The sequence below is a fragment of the Leptidea sinapis genome, chromosome 6 (assembly GCF_905404315.1).
Source record: "Leptidea sinapis chromosome 6, ilLepSina1.1, whole genome shotgun sequence".
In the NCBI taxonomy this organism is placed as follows: Eukaryota; Metazoa; Arthropoda; class Insecta; order Lepidoptera; family Pieridae; genus Leptidea; species Leptidea sinapis.
In genome coordinates this window covers 6,045,452-6,071,458 of record NC_066270.1, presented here as the reverse complement: position 1 = coordinate 6,071,458, position 26,007 = coordinate 6,045,452, and the positions used below count along the sequence as shown (strand labels likewise).

Below are 26,007 nucleotides of genomic sequence, written 5' to 3'. Positions count from 1 at the left end.
AGAACCATGTAACCAGCACCACGTAAGTACACAATTTTTTTTTGTAAATAGTTTTCCTATCGATGTTCGCTGAGGTTGTCATCACTAGTTTTAGTACCGCAGACTCTCACTTCATGGCCAACAGTGCGAAATGGCGAAAATCAAACAGGCACAAAAGTACTTTGACCGTTCTACGTTATTTCTGTATTGTATGTTCAAAGTTAAAAAAAAAACATATTCATAATTGTGTCATTTTATTACAATTTTCGGAATCAGCAACTCTTTAAAAGCCCGTGACAGATCTGATGGCATTCTCCTCATCGAAGGGCGACATTTGTCTGTAGGAGTGGAACTCCATCGTGAAGGTGGCGAGCCCAGAGCTTAGCGTCCGAAGAGTGGAGGAGTAGCCCAGCAGCTCGGATAGCGGCGCGAGGCATTCTATCACCTGAAATTAGAAACTTATGAATTAGTTTGGAAAAGCTTACGAAGGGCAAGGGCGTCACATGACAGTGATATTACTGGGTAAATCCCCCCCCCCCTTCCCGCTTGTGCTAAGTGATACAAAGTTTTAACCAGTATTTTTATTGCACCATTTTATTGAGCATATTATATAAATATAATAAGACGAAAAAAATGTTCATTTTCAAAAGTGGTGGTAGAATGTAGAGCTTTGACATTCACATTGGCTCAATAGTTCTTTATCGCTGCCAGTGAGTGGCAGACGACCCCCACTCTTCAGTTACCTTGTTGGTGTGTCGGAGGTGTATGTGGTGTATGTCTGCCCGGCGACGTGCCAGGTCTGCCAACACACGCGAGGAGTGGCTCTCCGGACACACGACCTCCAGCGACATGACGGGCTCCAGCAGCGTGCTGCCGCACAGCTCAAACACCTTCCACAACCAATATTTTTGAATAGGATCATATCATCATAAAATTAAGCATCACTGCCCTATATTGGGTTGGCTAATAGACTCTGTTCTGCAGCATATGGAGTTTTCACTAGTGGGAGGCTCCTTTGCACAGGATGCCGGCTAGATTGTGGGTACCACAACGGTGCCTATTTCTGCCGTGAAGCAGTAATGTGTAAACATTACTGTTCGGTCGGAAGGGCGCCGTAGCTAGTGAAATTACTGGGCAAATGAGAGTTAACATCTTATGTCTCAAGGTGACGAACGCAGTAGTAGTGCCGCTCCAAATTATTGATTTTTTTTCAAGAATCCTGAGCGGCACTGCATTGTAATGGGTAGGATGTAGCAGTTACCATCAGCAGAACGTCCTGCTCGTCTCGTCCCTTATTTTCATAGAAAAAAAATCCCAATGGATCCTATAACAATGGCTCCGAGGATTTATGTTTATTTGTCTGTACGTTTGTCACCCCAGATGTATTTTAGCAAGATTAGGCTTTAGTATTTTTATTCAATTGTTTCGGAAATAAATAGTTAAGTCATCTAATATACTTTTGATGAAAATTGTACCTTACGAAGACAGTGCACCACAGCTGAGGAGACGGTGGAGTCAGAGGTGCCGCGCCCCACCTCGAACCAGTGGAGCGTCACCTGGACGTCCACCACCTGCTCCCAATAGTTTAATATTCATTATCACAACACTACAAATATTAATCACTTTCTCATAGATGATGGTGATGCTCACCACCTGATCATTACTGATCACCACCGCCCATTCTCTCATGGATCACCAAAGGTACCCATGTCGCATCGACCTGTACACACCTCGCATGGAAATCCAGTCTTCAGTTTGATTTAACGAACTTTTTTTTTAAGAACTGTCTGCAGTTCTAACTGTACATGTTAGGTAGAGAGATTTTAGATTTATGCTGTTCAAATGTAGGTCTCTCAAATAATATAAGCTACATCTCGCTCCTCAATTCCACCCACGTGTAATAATTGTTTTAAAGTAATAAGGTTTAATATACACTGGACAGACATAATTTTTTTTATTGAATTAAGCGTTACTTTGCGGAAATCCATAATATTATACAAATGATTAATTCCACCAATATTTGTTTTTAAAACAATTCCACACGTGTTTCGCCTCTACACGAGGCATCCTCAGAACGTGTTGTCTCGCCAAAGTATCTCTCTCTCTCTCAACTCTCGTGCGTCTCTTCTCTTTCGAGATCATTTGTATAAAAAAAAATTGCATAGGTAATAACTGTATGTATTTATTTACAGTTTGTGTAAATTGATCGCGGATTTAAGATTGCGAGTGAATATTGTCTATATGTGTACGACGAACATAGACTGGTCACACTTACTTAGCGGGTTGAGTCGAAGTCCGAATTTATAAACAACGCTTTAAGTGCCCACTAAAGTTAACTTGCACTTATATCAACAATATCGACAACTTAAGAAAATCTCAGACTTCAATCCGAACAAAAAGGAGATCAAGAATTCGTTGCGTCATCACAACAGCTGTTGTTCGACGTTTTAAAATTCCCCTATAATACAGTGCCTACTGTCTCCCATAGCTGTCAAGCTTCTAAAAAGGGGTTCAACTTCTCAAAGTAAGTTATCAAGACTGCATTTCGCATATATCTTTCAACGATATTTTTTTATGGAATAGGAGGACAAACGAGCGTACGGGTCACCTGGTGTTAAGTGATCACCGCCGCACACATTCTCTTGCAACACAAGAAGAATCACATTAGCGTTGCCGGCCTTTCAAGGAAGGTGTACGCGTTTTTTTTGAAGGTACCCATGTCGTATCGTCCCGGAAACGCGGTACAAGGAGGTATATTCCACAGCTATGTAGTACGTGGAAGAAAAACTTCAACTTATTTCAATAAAACTAATAGTTATTTAGATATGTTTTGGATTCTGTTGTAATTTAGTATACTTTCTATAGTAAAAGTTTACACAAATAAAATTTGAAAACAAAACCTATAAACGATGCGCGACTCAACCCGCGACCTGTTGCGTTCCGTGCGAGCGCTCTTCCAACTGAGCGAATCGTTCGAATGACGAATCGTTGATAAATCTTGTATGCTTTGTTCAACTCTCAGGTTGTGGCTTCATCTACAGGATCTACTTTACAGTCTGTTGTTAGCCTGCTCAACCCCAATATTCGCATATTTGGAAAATGACTTGAGATGTCGCGCTTGCAAATCTAAGTCTCTCTCTCGCACGGAACGGGAGAGGTCGCGGGCTCGAGTCCCGCATCGTTCATAAATTTTATTTTTGTAATTAATTCCAGGAGTGAGGGTTATCACTTTAAAACAACAAATTGTTTAGTAAAAGTTTGTCTAATAATAATCAACAATGTATGTACTATGTAAAGGGTGTCTCAGCGCCAATTTTAAACTTTAAATACGAATTTCTCGGCAACCTGCGGGGTTAGCTGGAGGGGAGTGGTAGCGTTCGATAGGTCATAGGTGACGAGTGCGGATTTTTTAGTCGCCATGGCGCAATGGTCTGGTGCGCACCGCGCGAACGCAGTAGAAGCGTACTTATGCAATGGGTTTTCGTTGAGTGAAGCACGGCGTAAATTTTGTAGTCGCTATGAAATCCGCCGTTTGAGTAATGCCCCGAGTACTCAATTAATTAAGTCGTGGGTAGAGCAGTTTAGAGCGACAGGATGTTCACTAAATCATTCAATTGGACCACGAAATAGACCTGTGCGATGGATTGAAAACATCGACCGCGTCGCCGCTGCGGTCGCGGAGCATCCAAGACGCTCACTTAGAATACATGCTGCCTCTTTAAGCCTCCATCGGTCATGCATTCAAATAATTTTGGCTTTAGATTTAAAATTACATCCGTATAAAATCCAAATTGTGCAAAATATTAAAGAAGAAGAGTACAACAAGCGAAAAATTTACTGTCAGAAGATGTTAGAGATTTTTTCGGAGGAAAACGTGATGGACAACGTTTATTTAAGTGATGAGTCACATTTTCACCTCGAAGGGTACGTCAATCGTCAAAATTGCCGTTACTGGTCATCCAGCAATCCATAGCAAAAACATCAAAAAGCATTGCACAGCCCCAAAGTCACTGTATGGTGTGCAATATCGGCGCAGAAAATCATCGGGCCGTTTTTCTTCGAGAATGACCGAGGTGCGACGGTTACAGTGACAAGTGAGCGGTATATTGACATGATTAATAACTTTTTTGTACCTCAGCTGCAAGAAGAGGATATTGACAAGTCTGATGTATGGTTTCAGCAAGATGGGGCCACAGCCCACACTGCTCCATGGACACACTAAATGCTTTATTTCCGGGAAAAATCATAAGCCGCTTTGGAGACATATTGTGGCCACCCAGATCTCCCTATTTAACCCCCGCTGACTTTTTTTATGGGGTTATCTCAAAGCAAGAGTTTTTGATACCACTCTTACAAATTTGGAGCAGCTGAAGACTAAAATAACGACAGAAGTGAGAGCCATATCAGCGGACATCCTTCGGCGCGTCTCGGCAAATTCGCGTGTCCGATTTGAAGAGTGCATTCGCCGTGATGGAAGATATCTTGACGTTGTAAGATTCCGTACATAAAATCCGCACTAATACACTTTAATTTACTACAGTAAAAATATTATGAATACAATTTGTTTTTTTTATACAAATTTTCAAAGTTTAAAATCGGCGCTGAGACACTCTTTATAATGAATCGCGCGCTTGACCATTCTATTGGACTGTCCTAGTGTAAGCTCAACATAATCTCAACTGTCAAATCACTTTAAATACCATTGACCTCTACTATATACCACTGGACTGGCGGCTGCCAAACTGCTTTTGTGCTTGTTTGATAATCGCCATTTTGGCGCTGTTGGCTACATGGCCAACAGCGCCAGCGGTACTAAAACTAGTGATGACAACCGCAGCTAAACAAACATCCATAGGAAAATTATTTACAAAAAAATATGTGTACTTTATTACGTTGATTTCTAAAGTATAGATAACACGGAAAATGACCGAAATTAATTCAAAATGCAAAAATACTTCAGAGTATTGTACGATTCTCTCGCGGCCATTTGTATTATACGGCAAAATTAGTTTTCTGAACGGTCGCGAGTGGCGCTTCAAGTAGGCACAAAAAATTGCAGTCAAACACATGGAACAGCCATTTTATATAGGTCAGTTATAAATACCAAATCAAAGATTACGCTAAGCTTGAACTCAGCTGAGTTTTACTTAAGTAAAGTCTGAGTACGCTCTATAAATCTCAGTGTGAGTGTGGGTGTGTTACCGCAGCGTCCAGCTTGGGTCCGTGCAGCAGGGCGGTGGTCACTCCTCGCTCGATGGCCATCACAGACCGAGGGTGGATGTGAGCCAGGTTTGCCGCACTCTCCGCACTCTTGTCATACCTTCGACCATACCATAACCATTTCATCACTAATTAAAAGGCATAAAAAGCATTTATTTTTTAAAATTGATTCCTTTAGAATTCTTTTTGATGTCATTTCTAACACCATCACCGCTGCGGAAACAAATAAGGCTCTGAGAGAGAAAAAGCCGCTAAACGTCTTCATAGCCTCGTCCCTTATTTTCATTAAAAAATATATTATATCTTAGCAGGACGGGTCAACTGTTTTCCAAATACTCTCTTGCAAACTAGAACACAAATCACAGGAATTTTTTCTTTTCTTTCGAATATTCCGAGTGTTTTTTGATAGTACCAATGTCGTACCGAGCTGGATACTTAACGAAACGAGGTTTCAGCCACAGTTTGTTCGTACGTGAAAGAAACATTCATAAAGATAGTAAAGAAGATAAGTTCAGCGAACCCAGCGAGATACGTAAGTAAGTAAGATCTTTATTTGTTTGATTGACGTTTGATTACTAACCTCAAAATCTTATCCTGTGTGACGCCCTTGACAGTTCTGGCAGACATTGTAAGCTTGACAGTTTGCCGCGCGTTGCCAATCTTCCTGTCAACGCTGTGTGTGTGCTTGGCCGTGCCCACCAGCGCCTCCTTGTACGAGATCTGGGGTCTGCCCAGCTCCACGTCGATCTTGTACTCTCGGACTATCCGCTCTTTTATTATCTCCAGATGCAATTCGCCCATACCTGAAGGTTGATAATCAAAACAAATTCGGACGGGATGAAATAATTTAAAATAATAAATGTACAGGCACATTAATAAAATTTAAGTACGATGTAAAATTAAAATAACTTTTTACACATAATATCATAAATATTTACGCGATAAATATATATACAAATACCAATTTTCAATTTTGTGTCTGTTTGTTCCGGATAATCTGCGATACCTACGGTTTTGACTTTTGACTTTCAATGTCACATAGCCCACGAGGCTTAGAAAGAGCGGAGCGTCCTGGCACAAGCATTGTATATATGCTTCAAAGAAGGTTCTTACCACTATTTGTTAAGGAGAATGTGTTAAAACCAATAAACAACTTTATTTATTAAAGTGAAACTTTTATTACATCGTCTGAAACTTTTTCGTCTGTGTGTTGCATGTCGCGTGACGGTCGGGAGGCGCCTATAGTTCGCAGCAGCTGACCGTGTAGTGTATAGACTATTACTCATTTGTGCCAGTGCTCCACGTTATTTTGTTTGTTTTTTAAAATAACTGAAAAACGGATCTAAATGACTAAACGATAATAAATTATTGTTTTCAGTTTTTTAATATGTGTATGTGTATATAATCTAAATAATTGTTAAGAATTATGTATGCCGTACTCTACCTGATTAAAAATATTGATTGAAAAGTATTGGGAATCAGTCACCCCATGTAAACTGTGTATCTATATATACATGAAAAAGAATTGAAAGAATTCAAAAGTATTCAAATTTCATCATTTTTAATGCTTTTCAATCAATATTTTTAACCAGGGCTAAGACACAGACTTCAATAAAAATATTCGTTTGAGACTTAGTCTACTTTTATTTTTTCCCTTTATCATTCCAATTTTCCAAGTATAAAATTAAGATTGATAAAGCGATTTTTCTTCCCTTAATGGAATATTATTCCAAAAAATTTTAGTTAAATGTCTATAATGTGAAAAAAAGTTTCACTTTTACCGTGGTGTCATAAAACCACACAATCCTTTTTTATTTTTTTTATTTGGTTGCTTCACTCTTGTATTCGGCGTACTCCATATGTATTTATTTATTTATTTATAATAGACACACCAACAAGCTATTCTAAACTAAACAAAAATAATAAAAATATAAAACGAATATTATGAACAGAATAGCTTTCTTACAGGTATGAATAGCTCTGTAAATGTAAGTGATATATATAATACTTATATATCACTCTTCAAAAAATATATTTAGTTTGTTTTTGTACTACAGTTATGTATATAATATATCCGTTATTGTTACATAGAAATTGTCACTATTGTGTAAATGAACTTTACACAGATGAATATGTAACTGAAATTACATTATTCAAATCAAATCAATATCACTTTATTCATGTAAGTCACGAAAATGACACTGATTAATGTTATAAAAAAAATCTTATTGAATCTACTGCTACTTCATAAAGGGTTGAGCTTATGAGAAGAAGTAGCAAGAAACTCATTGCTCTTTTAAATATTAAGATATATTTTATGAGTTTTAATGCAAATTTTTGATGAGGACTAAAAATGCAGCATTTTCACTTAATACTACTATCTACCCAAAGTGAGTGAACATCAAGCGTAAGCAACTCACCAGCTAACACCATCTGGCCAGTCTCCTCGTCTGCCGTGACCCTGAGGCTGGGATCCTCTCGCTGCAGCTCAGCCAAGGCTGTTTCCAACGCGTTCTGGTAGGCCGCGCTGGGGGGCTCGATCGAACAGAGGAACACGGGCTCAGGGACCGTTGTGCCTGGAAATATGCTATACATAATTTTAAATTCTTTAGCTTTAAAAATAAAAGGGGGTGCCCTTTTATTTTTAAGTTTTTATTTATTTATTGGTAATCAACAGCTTTACAGTAAACGTTAATAAACAATAATATAAAACATAATTCTTAAGGCTATTATAGATTACTCATATTGACAATATTACCTTACAATAGGAGGATTTGTAGGTCAAGTTGTACGTAGGTAACACTGAAAATGTTTAGAATTGGCCAGTTAGAAACATTGCTAATGAAAACTTTTATGAATTTAAATTTTAGATCTCTTTGGTAAACTTATGTAGTATATTGCATTCATTCGTCATTTGTTTTTGTGAATTGGCGGCAAATCTAAAACTCTTGTCACAAGTGAAAATAATATAATAATAATAATATAAGCATATATATACCCTGTGTTATGGGTTACAAGACAACGATATATTTAATACAATATACTTACTTAAACATACATAAATACATTTTAAAACATCCATGACTCGGAAACAAACATCCATACCGGGATTCGAACCCGGGACCTCTAGCTTAGTAGGTAGGATCGCTAACCACTCGGCTATACAGGTGATTTATTATGACTTTCGTTGTGGGTTTACTCAACAACAAAGCTAGAGCAACAAACTTTTAGAAGTAGGAGAGTCACGCAGCCGTCTTTTGACGTCAGCACAATCGGGCCAGACTCGTCCGGGTTAATTACCACACTCGCACAGAATACCGGCGTGAAATAGCGGCCTAGTGCCGCTATGTTTCGCATATTTCGTTAGTGTCGAGGACCGGAGGCCATTCCCCCCCCCCCCCCATCCCCAACAAAGATTATGAAAGCGGTCCCTAAAGAGATAGTACCCCAGGAGGGTACCGGCTCTACCAGAGTCGGAGAATCCCTCTCCGAGCACTCTAGCTCGGGCTGCCCTTCGTATTCTGGGGAGGGCACAGTACCGCGCATGACCAAGGACAAACGAGGCAGTAACACCACAGCACCCCGCTCCACACTCAACGTGGACTTTTGCAATATCAGGGGAATTCACTCCAACTTAAACGCCGTCCTTATTAGATCTTCTGCTGACTACACATCCCGATGGTTACCAGGTCATTGTCGACGCCCCTCTCGGAACGTCCGACCATTGCCTGGTCAGGAGTGTAGTGCCTTTACGACGCCCACGTCGCAGACCACCAGCGACCCGCCGCGTTTGGCACTACAAGTCAGCAGATTGGGATAGCATGCGTTCCTTTTTTGCATCCTACCCTTGGAGCAGGGTTTGTTTCCCTTCGGATGATCCTAGTGCCTGCGCCGTTGCAGTAGCCGATGTGATACTACAGGGCATGGATATTTTTATACCAAGCTCTGTAGTACCGATCGGTGGCAGATCACAGCCCTGGTTCGTTGCGTCAGTTAAAGCAGCATCTGACTGCAAAAAACAGGCGTATCGAACTTGGGTTGCGGCGCTGGGCACAAAGGATCCGAACTGCATAGTTCTACAGAGGAAATACAACCGTGCTTCCAGATTTTTTAAGCGGCAAATCGCCCGTGCAAAGTCAAAACACGTCGTCAAAATCGGCGAGCAGCTTTCCAGTTACCCGACCGGAACACGCAAGTTCTCGTCGTTGTCGAAAGCTGCTCTTGGTAACTTCAGCCAGCCGTCCATGCCGCCGTTGCACATGAAGAATGACACCCTGGCCCATACGGCAAAAGAGAAAGCCGATCTCCTGTGCGATCTTTTCGCCTCCAACTCGACTCTTGACGACAACGGAAAAACACAGCCGTCCATCCCGCGGTGTCAGAACTCTATGCCTGAAGTACAGTTCAGACAGAAAACTGTTAGGCGAGCTCTGTTTTAGTTGGACGTCAGGAAGTCGAGCGGGCCGGATGGCATTTCTCCAATCATGCTTAGAACGTGTGCCCCTGAGTTGACGCCGGTGCTAACGCGTTTATTCCGGCACTCTTACTCCAAAGGCGTAGTCCCTGACTCATGGAAGTCAGCCCTTGTCCATCCGATCCAAAAAAAAGGAGACAGTTCGGATCCGGCAAACTACAGGCCTATTGCTATTACCTCCCTGCTCTCCAAAATCATGGAGAGCATAATTAGCCGTCAGCTCTTGGTATACCTAGAGGGTCACCAGTTGATCAACGACCGGCAATACGGGTTTCGCCATGGTCGGTCGGCAGGTGATCTTCTGGTATACCTAACACATGGATGGGCTGCGGCTATTGAAAGCAAGGGGGAAGGCCTGGCAGTTAGCCTGGATATAGCGAAGGCCTTTGATTCCATCATTTGGGCTTCCCGAGAGCTTGTGCAAGTGGACCTCCAGCTTCCTCACTGGGCGCAGCATACAGGTCGTTGTCGACGGACATTGCTCGAACCCGAAGCCCGTGAATGCTGGAGTGCCCCAAGGCTGTGTGCTATCTCCTACGCTGTTTCTTCTGCATATCAATGATATGTTGGACACCTCCAACATTCATTGCTATGCAGATGACAGCACTGGTGATGCCGTATACACGGGCCATGCACGTCTCTCTCGGGAAATCGTCGACCAGTGCCGGGAGAAACTTGTGTCTTCTATCGAGTCCTCTCTTGAGAAGGTCGCGGAATGGGGTAAATTGAACCTTGTCTAATTTAACCCCCAGAAGACTCAAGTTTGCGCGTTTACCACTAAAAAAACCCCATTTGTCGCATCACCGCTCTTCGACAACACTTCCCTAAAAGCCTCGCCTAGTATCGGAATACTGGGTCTCGAAATCTCGAGCGATTGCCAATTCCGTGGCCATCTGGAGGGCAAAGCCAAATTGGCTTCAAAGAAACTGGGCGTCATTAATAGAGCACGGCAATACTTCAAGCCGGCCCACATTCTAGCGCTGTACAAAGCGCAGGTCCGGCCACACATGGAGTATTGCTGTCATCTCTGGTCTGGCGCACCCCAGTATCAGCTCGATCCATTTGACCGCGTGCAACGCAGAGCAGCGCGAATTGTCGGGGACCCAGTACTCTGTGAACGGCTGGATCACTTGGCGTTGCGTAGAGACGTCGCTTCATTGTGTGTCTTCTACCGCATTTATCACGGGGAGTGTTCCGAAGAGCTGTTTTACCTAATTCCTGCCGCCGAATTCCACCTTCGCACGACACGCCACAAGTTAGGATATCATCCTCACCATCTGGATGTGTGGCGGTCCTCCACAGTGCGGTTTACAAGAAGCTTTCTTCCACGTACTACAAAGCTGTGGAATGAACTTCCTTGTGCGGTGTTTCCGGGACGATACGACATGGGTACCTTCAAAAAAAGCGCGTACACCTTCCTTAAAGGCCGGCAACGCTCCTGTGATTCCTCTGGTGTTGCAAGAGAGTATGGGCGGCGGTGATCACTTAACAACAGGTGACCCGTACGCTCGTTTGTCATCCTATTCCATAAAAAAAAATATATGATAGGCTGCCATTAGCATTTCTTAATGAAGCCTCATCTCGTGCCACTATTTACAATTGGTTTTACGAGTTTCAGCGTGGACGTAGCAATCTGAGTGATGATCCGCGTGAGGGACGTCCTTTAACAGCGACTACTGAAGATAACATCAGAGCTGAGAGACGCACGATAGAGCAAGATAAGAGAGTGACCTATCAGCAGATACGGGCAAGCCTAGGCATTGGTATGAGTCACAATCACAAAAAATATTACACAAACATTTAGGCGTCAGGAAGCTTTGTACCAGATGGATTCCCCATACTTTAACCGAAGGCAAGAAACACCTTCGCGTGGACTGGTGTCGCCAAATGTTAGATAAGTTCAACGGCGGTGACTAAAATGTGTATTTGACATCGTCACAGGTGATGAAAGCTGGATATATTGCTACGAGCCCGGAACCAAAAGACAAACAGCTCAGTGGGTGTTTACTTTCGTGGATCGGCCAACTAAGGTAAAGAAAGGAAGAAGTCAAGGAAAAATGATGATTGCCTCATTCTTTGGTCGGAAAGGTCATTTCGCGACAGTTGTGCTAGAAGATGGAAGGACAGTTACTGCAGACTGGTATGTCAATCGCTGTTTGCCTGTTGTCTTGGAAAAATTCGACAGCAGCGCCCTTGAAGCAGGTTTTCTCCTTCACCACGACAATGCTTCAGTGCACTCCGCAAAACGGACTGTTGAACATTTGACTATGGCAGGTGTCGAGATAATGAGTCATGCGCCATACAGTCCTGATCTGGCGCCCTGCGACTTTTATTTATTCCCAAGAACTAAAGATAAAATTCGAGGTATTCGCTTTACGAGCCCTGAAGATGCGGTGAAAGCGTACGAAAATGCCATAGAAGAGACCCCTGAGGAAGAATGAGCCCACTGCTTTTCTCAGTGGTTCCATCGAATGCGACGATGTGTAGAGAGGAACGGAGATTACTTCGAAAAACAATAAAAGTATTGGCAACTTTCTACATTAAACCGTTTTTCATTTTCTAAACATTTTCAGTGTTACCTAGGTATTACAGAACAACTGCCTCTTCTCCACTTTCTGAGTCTATGTTTGTGTGTGGGTGTGAATGCGTATGTGTGTGTTCAGTAGATAATAATACGTATATATTTAAGGAAATTTAGACTGGTGTAATTTAATAATTTCGCGCTTCAATTTATTCTTTTCTAACATGAAGATATCAAGAATAAATAAAACTTATTAATTATTTTTCAGATATGGTGGAATCACATGACTGTATGTCTGTTAAGACTTATTTTCTCAGGACCGTCACTGTCAAGTGGAACTTCGAAAATCATTTTTGATTTAACTGGAACTATAGACGTTATTAGATTTAAAATAAAATGTAGGTTGTGACACTTTCTGCAACATGTATTATTAAATCCCATATACAAGTGGGGGGGCTTTTAGGCATAGGATACTGGCTATATGGACACACACCGGCACCTCGTGAAGCACTCACTCAAACATTATCTGTAGTTCGGTTTGAAGGGCGACAGAGTGGAATAACTGGGCGCATATGATTTAACATCGTATGCCTCAAAGTACGAGTAACCAGCGCTATTACGATACCACTCACAATTTATATCATGAATATGGATGTTTGTTTCCGAGCCGTAGATGTTTATATGTATTTATGTATGTTTAAGTAATTATATAGTAGTATTAAATATATCGTTGTTCTGTACCCATAGTACAGGCTATGCCTAGTTTGGGGCAACATAATTTGTGTAAAAGTGTGTCAATATTATTATAATTATATTATATTTTAGGTTTTCAAGAATCTTGAGCGGCACTGCATTGTAATTTTTCTTCTCATACGAGTAAATATATTTTTTTAATTAATGTGTATATAATTTGAACAACGTACCAATACCAAGTAGAACATCGGCCATATCGTCAGGGGTAGGGTTCTCAATGGCCTGTAGCCTTTGTCTGGCGCCGGGTGACATCAGATGCTCCACTTGCCCAGGATCCCTGAGAACTTCCCGCAGGCGGGACTTGGCACGGCTGGCCGCTGCATTCGTCGTTGTCACCAGATCACCAGATATTGTTGTCTAGAGGACATAATAAATATATATAACAAAAAACAGGAGAACATTTTCGACGTCAACCCCATCCTTATCAGGTGTTAGTTAGCTGCAGTCATTAACAATGATGTGCCGCCAATATAGGTTCAAGTCAGTACTTGAACCTATATGAAGCCATAATGTTTGCACATTATGGCTTCACGGCAGAAATAGGCGCCAGCATAGATTGGTGCGTCACACGCCGAACGCCTAACAAGCCTTCTTTAACAAGCCCTTTTAAAGTTATGTTTGCTTTAAGTATTAAGTTACCTTCAGAGCGCTAACCACAGCAATGTTCCCAGAGGCCACGGTCTCCACAGGCCGGTATTCGTCTGCCAGTGCCACGTACAACGCGCCTATCTTGAACAAACAAAGATACATGTTATTTCACTTCTATATAAAGCGAGTGTTGCTCAAACATTTTTTTTAAATGAAAATAAAGGACGAGACGAGCAAGACGTTCAGCTGATGATAATTGATACGCTTTTCTCATAACAATGCACTGCCGCTCAGGATTCTTGAAAAACCCAAAAATTCTGAGCGGCACTACGACTGCGCTCGTCACCTTGAGACATAAGATGTCAAGTCTCATTTGCCCCGTAATTACGGCGCCCTTCAGACCGAAAACAGTAATGTTTACACATTACTGCATCACGGCAGAAATAGGCGCCGTTGTGGTACCCATAAACTAGCCGGCATCCTAAGCAAAGGAACCATTAGTTTTTTATAAAAAAAAACAGTCATATCAACTACATAAAGGACTCAAACCCACGACTCGTAGACTTGCGGACGTGACGTCCCTCATTGATTATCATAGATTTTTTTTTTTTTTATATATATTTATTAATAAAAAACAAATTTTACATTGCGGTTTCAAAGCAATAAAAACCACTGAGGTTTGTACAATTGCTAAATTAAGTCTACACCAACAGAGTTAAATTAATAAAAGAAAAAATAGTTCACAATCACTTAGCTATACATTATAATAATACAAATAAAAGTAAAAGTACTTGATACAATTAATAGTTAAGCACGATAAGTTGATCGGTGGTCAGTCAAGTCTTAAAAAGTATTTTTTTAAATTCTGTTTTAAATTAGTCTCAGTCAACGAGTCGGTCAAGTCACGTGGCAGTTTATTAATCAGTCTAGGTACTATGTAAGCTGTTGTTCTTTCACCGAACGCATTGGATGCCCGAGGCTTGTGCAGCCGGTTTAGACTAACAGCGCGCGTATACACGGGGTGATTTATGGCTGTTTTTAATTTATTATTAAAATAATTTTCTTTTAGTATTGCATATTCAATTTGCTTAAATATTGACAACACTTGACAATGCTTAAATAGCCCGCTTTCGTTACCCTGAAATTTACGTTTAATTTGATTTGATACTATTTTTTTAAGAATTTGAATTTGAATTTTATTAATTTTGTCAAGGTACGAATTGTAAGTACGACCGTAACTGCTCAGTCCATACTCAACGTACGATTCGGCTAACGCGTTATAGAGCATTATTTTGACTTTATAGGGTATGCGATTTTTAAGAATTGAGATACTTGCAAGGAATTGTCTAAGTTTGTTGCATACATAGTCCACATGATTACTCCATTTAAATTTATCATCTATTATTAACCCAAGATATGTGTGAGATCTAACTATTTCCAAGGGTGTGCATTTACATGAGTGATAGTTTTTATGTAGGCAGACATGTTCGTGAGCTGTTATGTTTTTGATTGGTAATTTCTTAATAAACGGTGATTTTATCAATAAGAGCTTAGTTTTATTTGGATTAAGAACAAGGCCTACATCATGACACCACCGGGTAAGGTTATTGAGGTCCTGTTGCATAAGATCACAAGCCTTTATTGGATCTTTGTCCGCGATTACGAGACAAGTGTCGTCCGCAAACTGGAAACAAGTGCAGTTTTTTATACAATCTTTGATGTTATTGACGTATGAAAGAAAGTGAAGCGGCCCTAATACTGAACCTTGAGCGGTGCCCTTTCTCACCATGACTGGCTTACTCAACGTGTTGTCTATTTTCACTTTGTATGTCCGATTTTTTAGATAGTCACTGCACCATTCCAGTAATGGACCACGGACTCCACAAAAGTCTAACTCCTGAATAAGTTGATTATGCAACAAAGTATCAAAGGCGCGAGAGAAGTCTATAAATAATACTAAAACGTGTTTTTTAAGATCTAAGTGACTATTCACTTCGTCAGTAAATTTTGATAAAAGGATTGAAGTACTCTTACCAGCCTGGAATCCAAATTGATTTTGTTGTAGTACTTCATGTTTCCTGTAAAAACCATGTATTTGTTCGCATATAAACTTTTCAACAATTTTATCAATCGATGATAGTATTGTTATGGGTCGATAGTTATCATAATCACTATGTTTACCTTTTTTAAATATAGGCCTCACACAGCCTTCTTTTAATTCATTTGGGTAATGACTTTTGCTTACACTGCAATTTATTAAGTTTGCAATAGCCGTGGAGACATCTCTTCCAATTAATTTAATATCTGATACCTTGATACCATCCAGACCAGGTGCCTTACGTGAATTTAAGTTTTGTATAATTTTATAGACCGAATCGCTTGAAGCTTTTTTTAAAAAGATACTGGAATCATTTGGTTGGCGGCAATTATTTTGTTTATAAAGTTTTATGTTGCATGTTGGACTAATATCATTCACTGCATTATCAAAGCTTTTCGCAAAGTTATCTGCAATGATTTCAGTATGTAACCCTTGCGCATTGAATGCCTTAAGAATTGCTAAATCAATAGATGATGACACACGACCTAACATTTGGTTTATTATTTGGTACATTTTTTTTGTATTTCTAAAGTTATTACTAATTTCTTTTAGGTAATATGAATTTTTTTTAGCTTCTAAAACCTTGTGTATCTTGTTACGAACTTTATTATATTCTAATCTTAATTTAGGATCGTAATCATTATTTTTCCATTTGCGAAAGAGTTTCTCACGCTTTTTACAAAGTTCATTGATATTATTATCGATCCAAGGCAGCTTACATTTATTTTTACCATTATCTAAACCTATCCTTTTTTTCACAGTACTTGTAGCCGCATTGTTGGCATTATGAAAGGATCGACAAATAAAATTATAAATATCATACGGGGATTTCATGTCGTTTGTCACAGACCATTTAACGTTTTTTAGTTCCCGAAAAAGAATGTCATAGTTAATTTTTTGTTTGATATCACCCCGTGTACGCTCGGGTTGTGCATCGCCAATGCAAGCGAAGACAAGGCCTCGATGGTCCGCCAGTACAATATCTAACGCCGCCGAGTACGGATTTAATGTGGGGAAGCGTGCAAAAATGTGGTCGATACAAGATTTGGTTACATAGTTTTGTTTTATTTCAATTCTCGTATAATCGGATATACCACACATTAATCCATGCTCGCTGAGTGTTGCTAGATATGAATCTTTATATGTCGTTGAAGATTTTAGGTCAATGTTTATGTCACCAATCATTAGTAAGTTTAGTTTTGACTCAAATATAGAAAGATAGTTACCTAGTTCTTTTACAAAATTATTCTTGTTTGTTGATGGTGGGCGATAAACTGCACAAACAACTACATCTTGGCAATCATTTATTTTAAACGACCCTGTTAGACTTTCAAAAGTGCTTGTTTTATGATTGAATTTTGTAAATTTTATGTGATTTCGGATGTATATCATAATGCCGCCTCCCTTTTTACTTTTCCGTAGTTGTGAGTACATGTTAAAGCCAGGAAGGTTAAACAAATGGCAAATTTTATTCGAGATACCACATTCGGTCAACACTATTAAATCAATTGGAAAAGTACATTTATGAATAGTTTGTTCTAATTTACTGAAATTTTTAATTAAAGACCTGATATTAAAATGTAGACATGATAGTTTTAAAGTATTTTTAGGCGGTATATGTTGTAAAAAATTATTAAGTGTGTTACAATCTTGTATTTCTTTTATATGTGTATCCATATTATATATTTATATAAATTCAAACTTATACAGGCGAGAATTTAATGAGCTTTTTTATCAAATGTAAGGAAAAAAGAAACAAAAACTGTACCTAATAGCTTATTGAGGGGTAGATCCTTTCAGTTTCTTTTCAAAATTAGATGAGGTCGAACACTGCTTTTCAAGGAGGTTTATGTCTTGCACTGAACGAATATAATATATTTTACTATCACTACACTTTCTAACACACACTTTACCATCTTTGCACCATATATACTGAAAGGATTCTTTAAGTTGGGTTTTCGCTTTGAATAATAGTGACTTAAGGTGCTTAGTTAGCGCATCCCGTACATAGACACGATTTTCAACGCTTTCTTTCGGGACGCCCTGTACTATGTGTCCAACAGTGAGTAATTTCTCCCTTCCAGCATCAATCCATTTTTTTCGGCATACATTCGACTTTAATTCCAGTAGGATAACTCCTGGTCTAGTCTTTGAACCCGGTAGACGTTGTGAAGACTGGACATCAGCTGGGTCAACGTTCAATTTGGAAGCCACAGTTTCCACCACTTTGCCTATGCTGCTCGGAGGAATTTCGGGGAGCCCAGCTATTTCCAAAGATGATGAAAGAGATTTTTGTTCAAAATCCTTAATCTCTTGCTCCAGTACCGATATTCTTAATTGCATATTTTTATTGGAATTTTGAAGGTCAAGGTTTTTGTTTTGTAGGTCTTTGATAAGGGTATCTTGCTTTTTCATAGATTGCTGCATTGTGCTCATTTGTTCACTTAGGTACTCCAGTGACGACTCAAGATTAACAAGTTCTTCTCGAAATGCTTTTTTCACCTCGCGACCAATGTCCTCTATTAATTTAAGATTATATTAGATAGACCTCACTGTGCTTCCCTTCCCTCTCAAACGCCGCTATTGCGATTAGCCAATACGACACATCTTCACCGTCGGCGGGAAAGTGGCTAACTATCAACTATTTTCTCGTTCAAAAAACGTACAATCCCGTGTGAAATAAAGAGAATCACATTAATTGTTGATCGTTAGCAGCTCACACTGCCGTGATACACGTCAAGCAAGTGCAAACAACAGACTAAAGAGAGCGTCGTCTGCGTTAGCGCGTGTAGAAGCGAACATTATATTTTGGCGCACTGCACACTTTGCGGTACTGCACAGAATTTTATATTTTATTATCACAGACTAAAAAGTGCGTCACAGATAGTCTGTCGTCTGTGATAGGCCTTAATGAAATTGCCTCGCAGACGGATCTGTTTTGTTGCACTCAGGGTGAATTCCCGAGAGTAGCGTTATTTATAATATGTTATAAAATTTAAGGATAAAAATGTAAAATATAATAATGTATCTGTCTATCCCATTGATATTATAAGTATATTTTTGGAAATTCATAAAAAACTTAATAGAAGTTGTTGCCTGGAAGGAGAACGAGTGATGACTTACCAACAAAATGATAAAAAGTATGCAGAAAAATATATATCTGTCTCTTGCGTATTCTTAGGCATCTTTCATATTCTCTGTGATTCGTTGTCTGTATGTCTCTCTCTCTGTCTGTATTACAAACCTGCTCGCTCTCGTCTCGAGCTATATTATATATCTTCTGTCCTTTACAAATCTCCCCGTTATACAGCCTCAGGTAAGTGAGCACGCCCCGCTGGTCATCGTGTTGCACTTTGAATGCGCGTGCGCAGAGGTCGGGACCGAAATGTCTACAAATATTAATTCATATGTAAGAGTGTAGTACTCGAGATAGATAGACGTGTTCAGATAAAGATATACAACTTTAATTTATATTATTATCCAAAAATTTACATTCAATTTGTATATTTTAGTATTGTATAGTTAATCCTAGAAGTGAAGGAAATCACTCACAAATAAGAAAGATAAGAAGAAACAAACTTAATTGAGTCTATGATAAATGTTCATGTGTTTGGTGACCTAATAAGAGATTCGCAATATTATATGTTGCCAATTAGTTACCTTGTACATTACCTACCTCCATATACATGGATGGTGTTTACCAATTACTATTACATAAAATAAGAGAAATGCTATACTGCTATACACGAGGCTGTGTTGTAGCCCGAGGCGTAGGCGTGTGCGTAAATCAGACGAGTGTTAAGTGAGCAAGTTGCTCACAAGTTTCATACGTATTTTCCAAAACATTTGCCTTTGTATTTTTTGCCTTAACCTCTATATATATGTATCACGAATTCAGCATAGTGGCAAGGATTGTTTTAACCGACTTCAAAAAGGAGGAGGTTTTTGTATCTTTAGTTCGATGCAGAATAGATGCCATTTGGTCCCATAAAAACTTACGTAGTTTGGTACACAGTAGTTTTCATTTTATGAAAAATTTTAATGAAAATCTTTGTTTACCTCGATGATATAATAGTTTTTTGTGTAGCGCTTTTTTAATTTTCATTCAGGTTGATTATATATTTTAATTATTAACTGATACTAAAAAGTAAAAAACAAAAAAAAACTACATAATTATAAAAAAAAAACGAGTTCTAAAACTGAAAAGTATCAAATAACTAAAAATGTAATTTAATACACCTTTACCTTTAATATTAATAAAATATTATTATTTGTATGTGCTACATATTGATAGCTTTGAAGTCGTTTTTTAAACGTAGTGTTTTTTAAAGCTTTTCTTTTACTATGTGAATCAGAGATTTTGAGTACCATACTGGGAATTACGATTAGGACTTAACTTTTTTTATGGCAATTTCACAGTTTTTGTTACATTTAGTATTTCTGGCGGGCTTAAATCAATCAATTGTTCATCTTCTGTACTAAAACTTACAACATTTTTACAATTATTTATCACACAGCAGCAAGTGGGATACAAACAAAATATGAAAATTATTGGAAATGGCACGTATGTTTTTTTTGCACGCGCCAAATGTAAGGTGATTGATTAGGTACATAATATAGCCTACTTCAAAATTATAATTTTAGTGATATTGCGAGTATATTATATGATTATAACAAATTATTGTGAATTATAAATAATTTGATAATAATAAATGTTTTTTCGTCTTAATTAAGGACAAATTTAATTATTCCAAAAATGTAAATAGATTTTCAGCGGCATAAAACATCTTTGTTGTTGGAAAAAAAACTGTATTACTCAGATAAATTGAAGATGCACTGTTTACTCTCATATAATTTGCAGTTAGGTACTAACTGAGCTGATAATTCTATTAGAATAGAATAGAAAACACTATATTAGCAATAAAAAACACTCACTCAAAAACACAATTTACAATATTAATTAAAATCTTAAAATACTAAATTATATAATGTAACGAATATAATAAAAATTAAAAATAAATAAATAAATATTATTATTATATATATTATAAATAAAATAACTGTGTGCGCGTGATTCCCTGTTAAAAGAAGCTAGCTGACTCAATATATTGTTGGTCAGTGCAGTAGACACAAACACGCACTAGTGTGTAATAATATTATGTATGTGTGTGTTATAGTTATGGCCCTAAGAACGATGTAATAAGGCTCACTAGAAAAAATGATTATAAAAAGAGGCAGAACTGTGCTACTTCTTACTTACAATCTACTAAAAGTTCGGAATCTTACCGGTGAAGATGGTTAATCTCAACTGGATCAGGTAGATACGACACAACAGCATCCATCAGACACTGCACACCGATATTCTTGTACGAACTCCCACACAGCACGGGATACCCTTTCATTCCCAACGTGCATCTACGAAGAGCACCCTGTACATGTTTTATATCAATGTTGTCCAACGACTCTTGCTGTATAATTGTCTCTGCTAACTGATCGTCCATTGATGACAGCGTGTCTATAAGCTGCCTGTGTTCACTCATTGATTTCTCCCATTTTTGTCCATCAGCCTCCTCAGACAGTTTTCTTTTCACGTAATTTTGCCCCCGGCCAGTGCTCCACACTATTTCTTCTAAAGATATCAAATCTATTAAACCTGGAAAGAGATTCAACTATTAAATATCGTCCAAATGTTGCCCGATAAATGTTTATTGTAAAAATAATGAAATCAAATTAAAACCACTTTATTCATGTAGGTTATGGAAATGACACTTATGAACATCAAAAAAAATATCTTTTATTTTTGAATTTACCGCCACTTCGTAAAGGGGCTAATGAGAAGAAGTGGCAAGCAATTCATTGCCGCTGTGTTTAAAATTGCCATTTAAAAGTAAATCAACATTTACTTTTTTATCGTTTTACAAATCGTTGCAATTACGATATGTAAAGTGATGCAACAAAAATACTCAAAGGTCAAATAGTCAATGCCTTACACGAGTAAGTCAAAAAAGTAAATTTAAATTAATTCAAAACAAAAGTTATTCTGATAAGAAAGGGTGCTGCATCACCGACACACGAATTGCAAATCTTGAGCAAATATTATGAAGCTTAGACTATTAACGCTCAGAACGTGAGTAGGACCAAGCGAAATGAAGCAATTTCAATGTGTCATTTTAAGACTTCATACGTTTCCCGCTGCCTCAGTGTCACTCTGTAAAGTTCGATGCCAATAAGCGCGCGAAATTTAATTGAAAAATGACTTACTGTGCAGTGAAAGGGTGTCATAACGCATCTCATAATAAAAATAACGATAAGAAAATCATATTTCACACCTTAGTAGCATTTCAGAACTTATAATTTAAGCTAATTTACTAATTAACAATTTGCTGATTTAGGGAAATGTCTATTCACTTGCAACATTATTTGGCTGTCTGTGAGCGTTTTGGCGAATGTAAGTACGTAACGCTTACGCACACATTAATTCTAATGTTACTGCTATATTGGTAGGAACTATGAATTAAACAATCGTTCTGAACGTTATTATTCTTAGTTATGAAGTATATTTAGAATGTCCACAAATAATAACAGTGGCAATATTTCACTCGCCTCAACACCTATTTGATTTTCAGCTTTCTTTGTAAAATGAGAGCATTAAAGGACAGCCTGTAAAGATAGTGGACAGCTTCAAGTACCTTGGCCACATTGTTACGTCCTGTCTCAAGGATGACGCAGATATCGAGCGTCATCGTAGGGCTCTATGTGAATATGTAATATGATTGCGAGAAAGTTTAACCGTTCAGCGCCTGACGTGAGAATTACTCTCTTCACGTCATTCTGCCAGTCGTTTTACACGTGTCAGCTTTGGACTAACTATTCTAAGAAGTCGCATGATGGCGTACGAATCGCCTACAATAACATTTTCAGATTCCTCATGGGCCTGAAACGTTGCTGTAGCGCTTCAGAAATGTACGCGGAGGCTAGTATTGATTCGTTTAATTCTATTCAGCGTAAAAGAATTGCATCGTTCATGTCCAGGGTTGAGACGTGTAATAACGGCATTATCAGGAGTTTGTCTGACAGGCTGATGCTATGAGCAATGTACCGACGCTGAGTGAATATTGAAACCTCTTTTCTATTTGTAATTTATATTTATGACTTTATTTTAATTAAATATTTTATACTGTGTCTGTACCTACTATGGATCAAGGGTCTGAAATAAAGTATTATTATTATTTGTCTGTCATTTGTTAAATGAGGACCTGGTACAATTTGAAATAAATTCAAAACAAAATGGTATGTACCAAATAGTTTCTTAAAAGAAGAGCTTTACAATATTTGACTTCTCCAAGATATCATCTATGTTTGTACTTGTTTACTTTCATAAAATATTCCGAGTGGAAACAGTCAACTTACCAATTAGCTTCCCCTCCTGAACTATGGGAGTGTGAACCATCAGCGGAGTAACCCTCAGCTTGTCGCGTATAGATCGCTCGCACTGCAGCACGTCGGCGTCAGGACGGTCCATCTTGTTTAAGTAGAGGATCCGGGGCACTCGGTAACCGTTCGCTTGTCTCCACACGGTGAGTGTTTGAGCTTCCACACCTGAGAGATGTTTCAAAAAGAGGTGATGTTTGTAAATATTGGAAACTATTGATTATTGTTATATAAAATATAAATACAGTCATTTATTTGATGGGTTTCATAATTTGGCTTTGCCTTCCAGGTGACCAAGGAATTTGCAATGCTTTCAAGACCCCAAAATTAATTCCCGAAAGAAAGAAAGACTTCGAGAAGAATGTTTCATGTACGCCCAGGCAGCTGTGGCTGCGTTTTAAATGCCCCTTACGAAGAATAGGCAATGTGCCTTTCTCAGTGGTTCCATCAGATGCAGAGTATATGCATTGACATGAATATGAAAATGATTACTACTATTATGAAAAGATATAATAAAACTAATAAGTTGCTAGTGTTATAATTGTCTGACTTTCTAAATTTAACAGGATCATCCAACCACCACAAGATTTAGATTTCTTTTGCATCCTACTAATATTATAAATGTGAAAGTTTGTATGTCTGTGTGTATGTTTGTACTTCTTTAACGCAAAAACTACTGAATGGATTTTGATGAAACTTTACAATAATATAGATTACACACCAGAATAACACATAGGCTATAATTTATAAAACTATAGTGTGAATTATTCAAAATGAGAAAAAACGGTTAAACACTAAAAATAAATTAATATGGCAAAACAATGTTTGCCGGGTCAGCTAGTATATATATATAAATAATTACCAGCTGTAGCATCCAGGACAACAACAGCACCATCCAGAACAGCAAGACTCTGCTCTACCTCCATGGTGAAGTCGATGTGTCCAGGTGTGTCAATCAGGTTGATCTGATGGTCATGCCACGGGAATGATACAGCGGCAGCTGTTGTCAAATCAAAATAAATGTTATTTATGACTTAGAAGCACAAATTAGATCTATTGGTAAGTGATCACTGCTATCCACACTGTTGATTTCAGATATTTCAAAGTCATCAGAGCATTGACATCCTTCTAGGTAGTTGTCTGCAATTTTATGATAAGGGTACCTTGATAAAAAATTTTTTTCATTTTCAATTTCATATTGTCTAGAAACACCACACAACCAGTGGGACGCTCCTTTGCACCGGATGCTGGCCAGATTATGGGTACCACAACGGAGCCTAATTCTGTAGTGAAGCAGAAATATGTAAGCATTACTGTTTCAGTCTGAAGGGTGCCACAGCTAGTGAATTGCGAAATTACTGGGCATATGAGACTTAACATCTTATGCCTCAAGGTCACGAGCACAGCTGTAGTGCCGATCAAAATTTTTGGGTTTTTCAATAATCAATGTACGGGGCAATCAATTACCATCAGCTAAACATCCTGCTCGTCTCATCCCTTATTTTCATCAAAAAGAAGTCACAGGAGCACTGACAGCCTTCCAGGTTGTTTTTTTTAAGGTACCTCTCATATTGTCCAGAAACACCACACCAGAAAGAAGGTACTGTGGAGAAACAGAGAGAGAATGGTATCCACTTTGTATCTACCAGAAAGTCAATGTGAGAACAGCAAAACTCAGAATAAGTAGAGACAGTAATTGGACAGTTTCATACATTTAAGTAAAAATAGATAATCTACATACAAGTAATAGTAATTCCTCTCTGTCTCTCTTGCTCCATATAATCTGTAACAGTGTTGCCGTGATGCACTTCACCCATTGTTCTTATTGTTCCAGAGTAAAATAACATTCGTTCTGTTGTTGTTGTTTTCCCTGTAATCAGTGCAATCATTTTAGTTATAATCCTCTCATAATATAAGAGGCCCCTATATTAAGATGTCAGGTCTAGGCAGACAATTCAAAGTAACCAACCACTCAAAAGTACTTACCATCACGCTTCTAACCTAAAAGATTATACATAGCTTTCTCCTATCATCAAAATATATTATATAACTGGCAACACTTCTGTGATTACTCTGGTGTTGCAAGATAATGTGGGTGATGGTGATCACTTAACATCAGGTGACACTTATTTGTCCTCCTTTTTCATAAAAAAAAAACTTGACAGCACCTTAAGCAAGAAGTAAACTATGCAATTATATAGTAATACTTTGAGTTGAGATGGTTTGTTCATGTGGAGAGGAATGTAGACGGAATATTCTCTGCAAATCACAAGTACATTCCGATTGGTATCTATATAATTGCATAGTTTACTTCTTGCTTAAGGCGACTTGAATTGACTTCCAGACATATGATGTTAAGTCTTCTGAGCCCAGTAATTTTAAGTATGGCATCCTATCTACTCAAACACAATAATCCTTGCACACTACTGCTTGACAGCAGAAAAACGTGCCACTAGTGTATAACTGTATAGTACACATCTAGCTGGCAGTCTGTGCAAAGAATCCAAGGCAAGGGAGTAGGTAGATAGTGTGGAGGAACGCGACTTATCCAAATGGTGATGTTAATAACATGTAAGTTTGTATTTAAGGTGTTTTTTAAACTGAAATAAATTTCTGGAGGATGCATTCAGTCTTTGCAAGAATTACTTTTGATAACTTTAGGGCAATTATTTCTAACCTGCATCTATGTGAGCTAAGATTCCGATATTTCGGATATTTTGAATATTTTTATCTCCCGCACTAGCAGTGCTGTACTTGCGAAAATGTCCATGTTTTAATAACTTTCGAAAATAGTTTAAAAGACAATAAGTTCTCATTTTAATACATTAAAACAAGCTTTATAAGTTAAGATATAACGATTAAATAATAATGTTAACACAACTAAAATGTACTACGCTACGTAATGATTTATATGAGTTTCCTTGCTGCCTCGATATTTATTAA

The 26,007-nt window shown here is 38.4% G+C and overlaps 1 protein-coding gene across 1 annotated transcript; it reads right to left on the bottom strand.

Moving 5' to 3' along the window:
• Positions 1 to 216: 216 nt before the first annotated feature.
• Positions 217 to 26,007, bottom strand: LOC126964791 (ribosome-releasing factor 2, mitochondrial). Its single transcript, XM_050808053.1, has 14 exons — positions 25,742 to 26,007; positions 24,806 to 24,934; positions 23,927 to 24,064; positions 23,044 to 23,232; positions 20,920 to 21,286; positions 18,878 to 19,022; positions 13,587 to 13,676; positions 13,118 to 13,304; positions 7,620 to 7,775; positions 5,780 to 6,002; positions 5,182 to 5,299; positions 1,455 to 1,550; positions 723 to 869; positions 217 to 424 (listed from the first exon to the last, which is right to left on the bottom strand). Exons 1-14 carry the CDS (start codon positions 25,878 to 25,880, stop codon positions 263 to 265), a joined length of 2,286 nt encoding a protein of 761 aa, XP_050664010.1. The 5' UTR covers positions 25,881 to 26,007; the 3' UTR covers positions 217 to 262.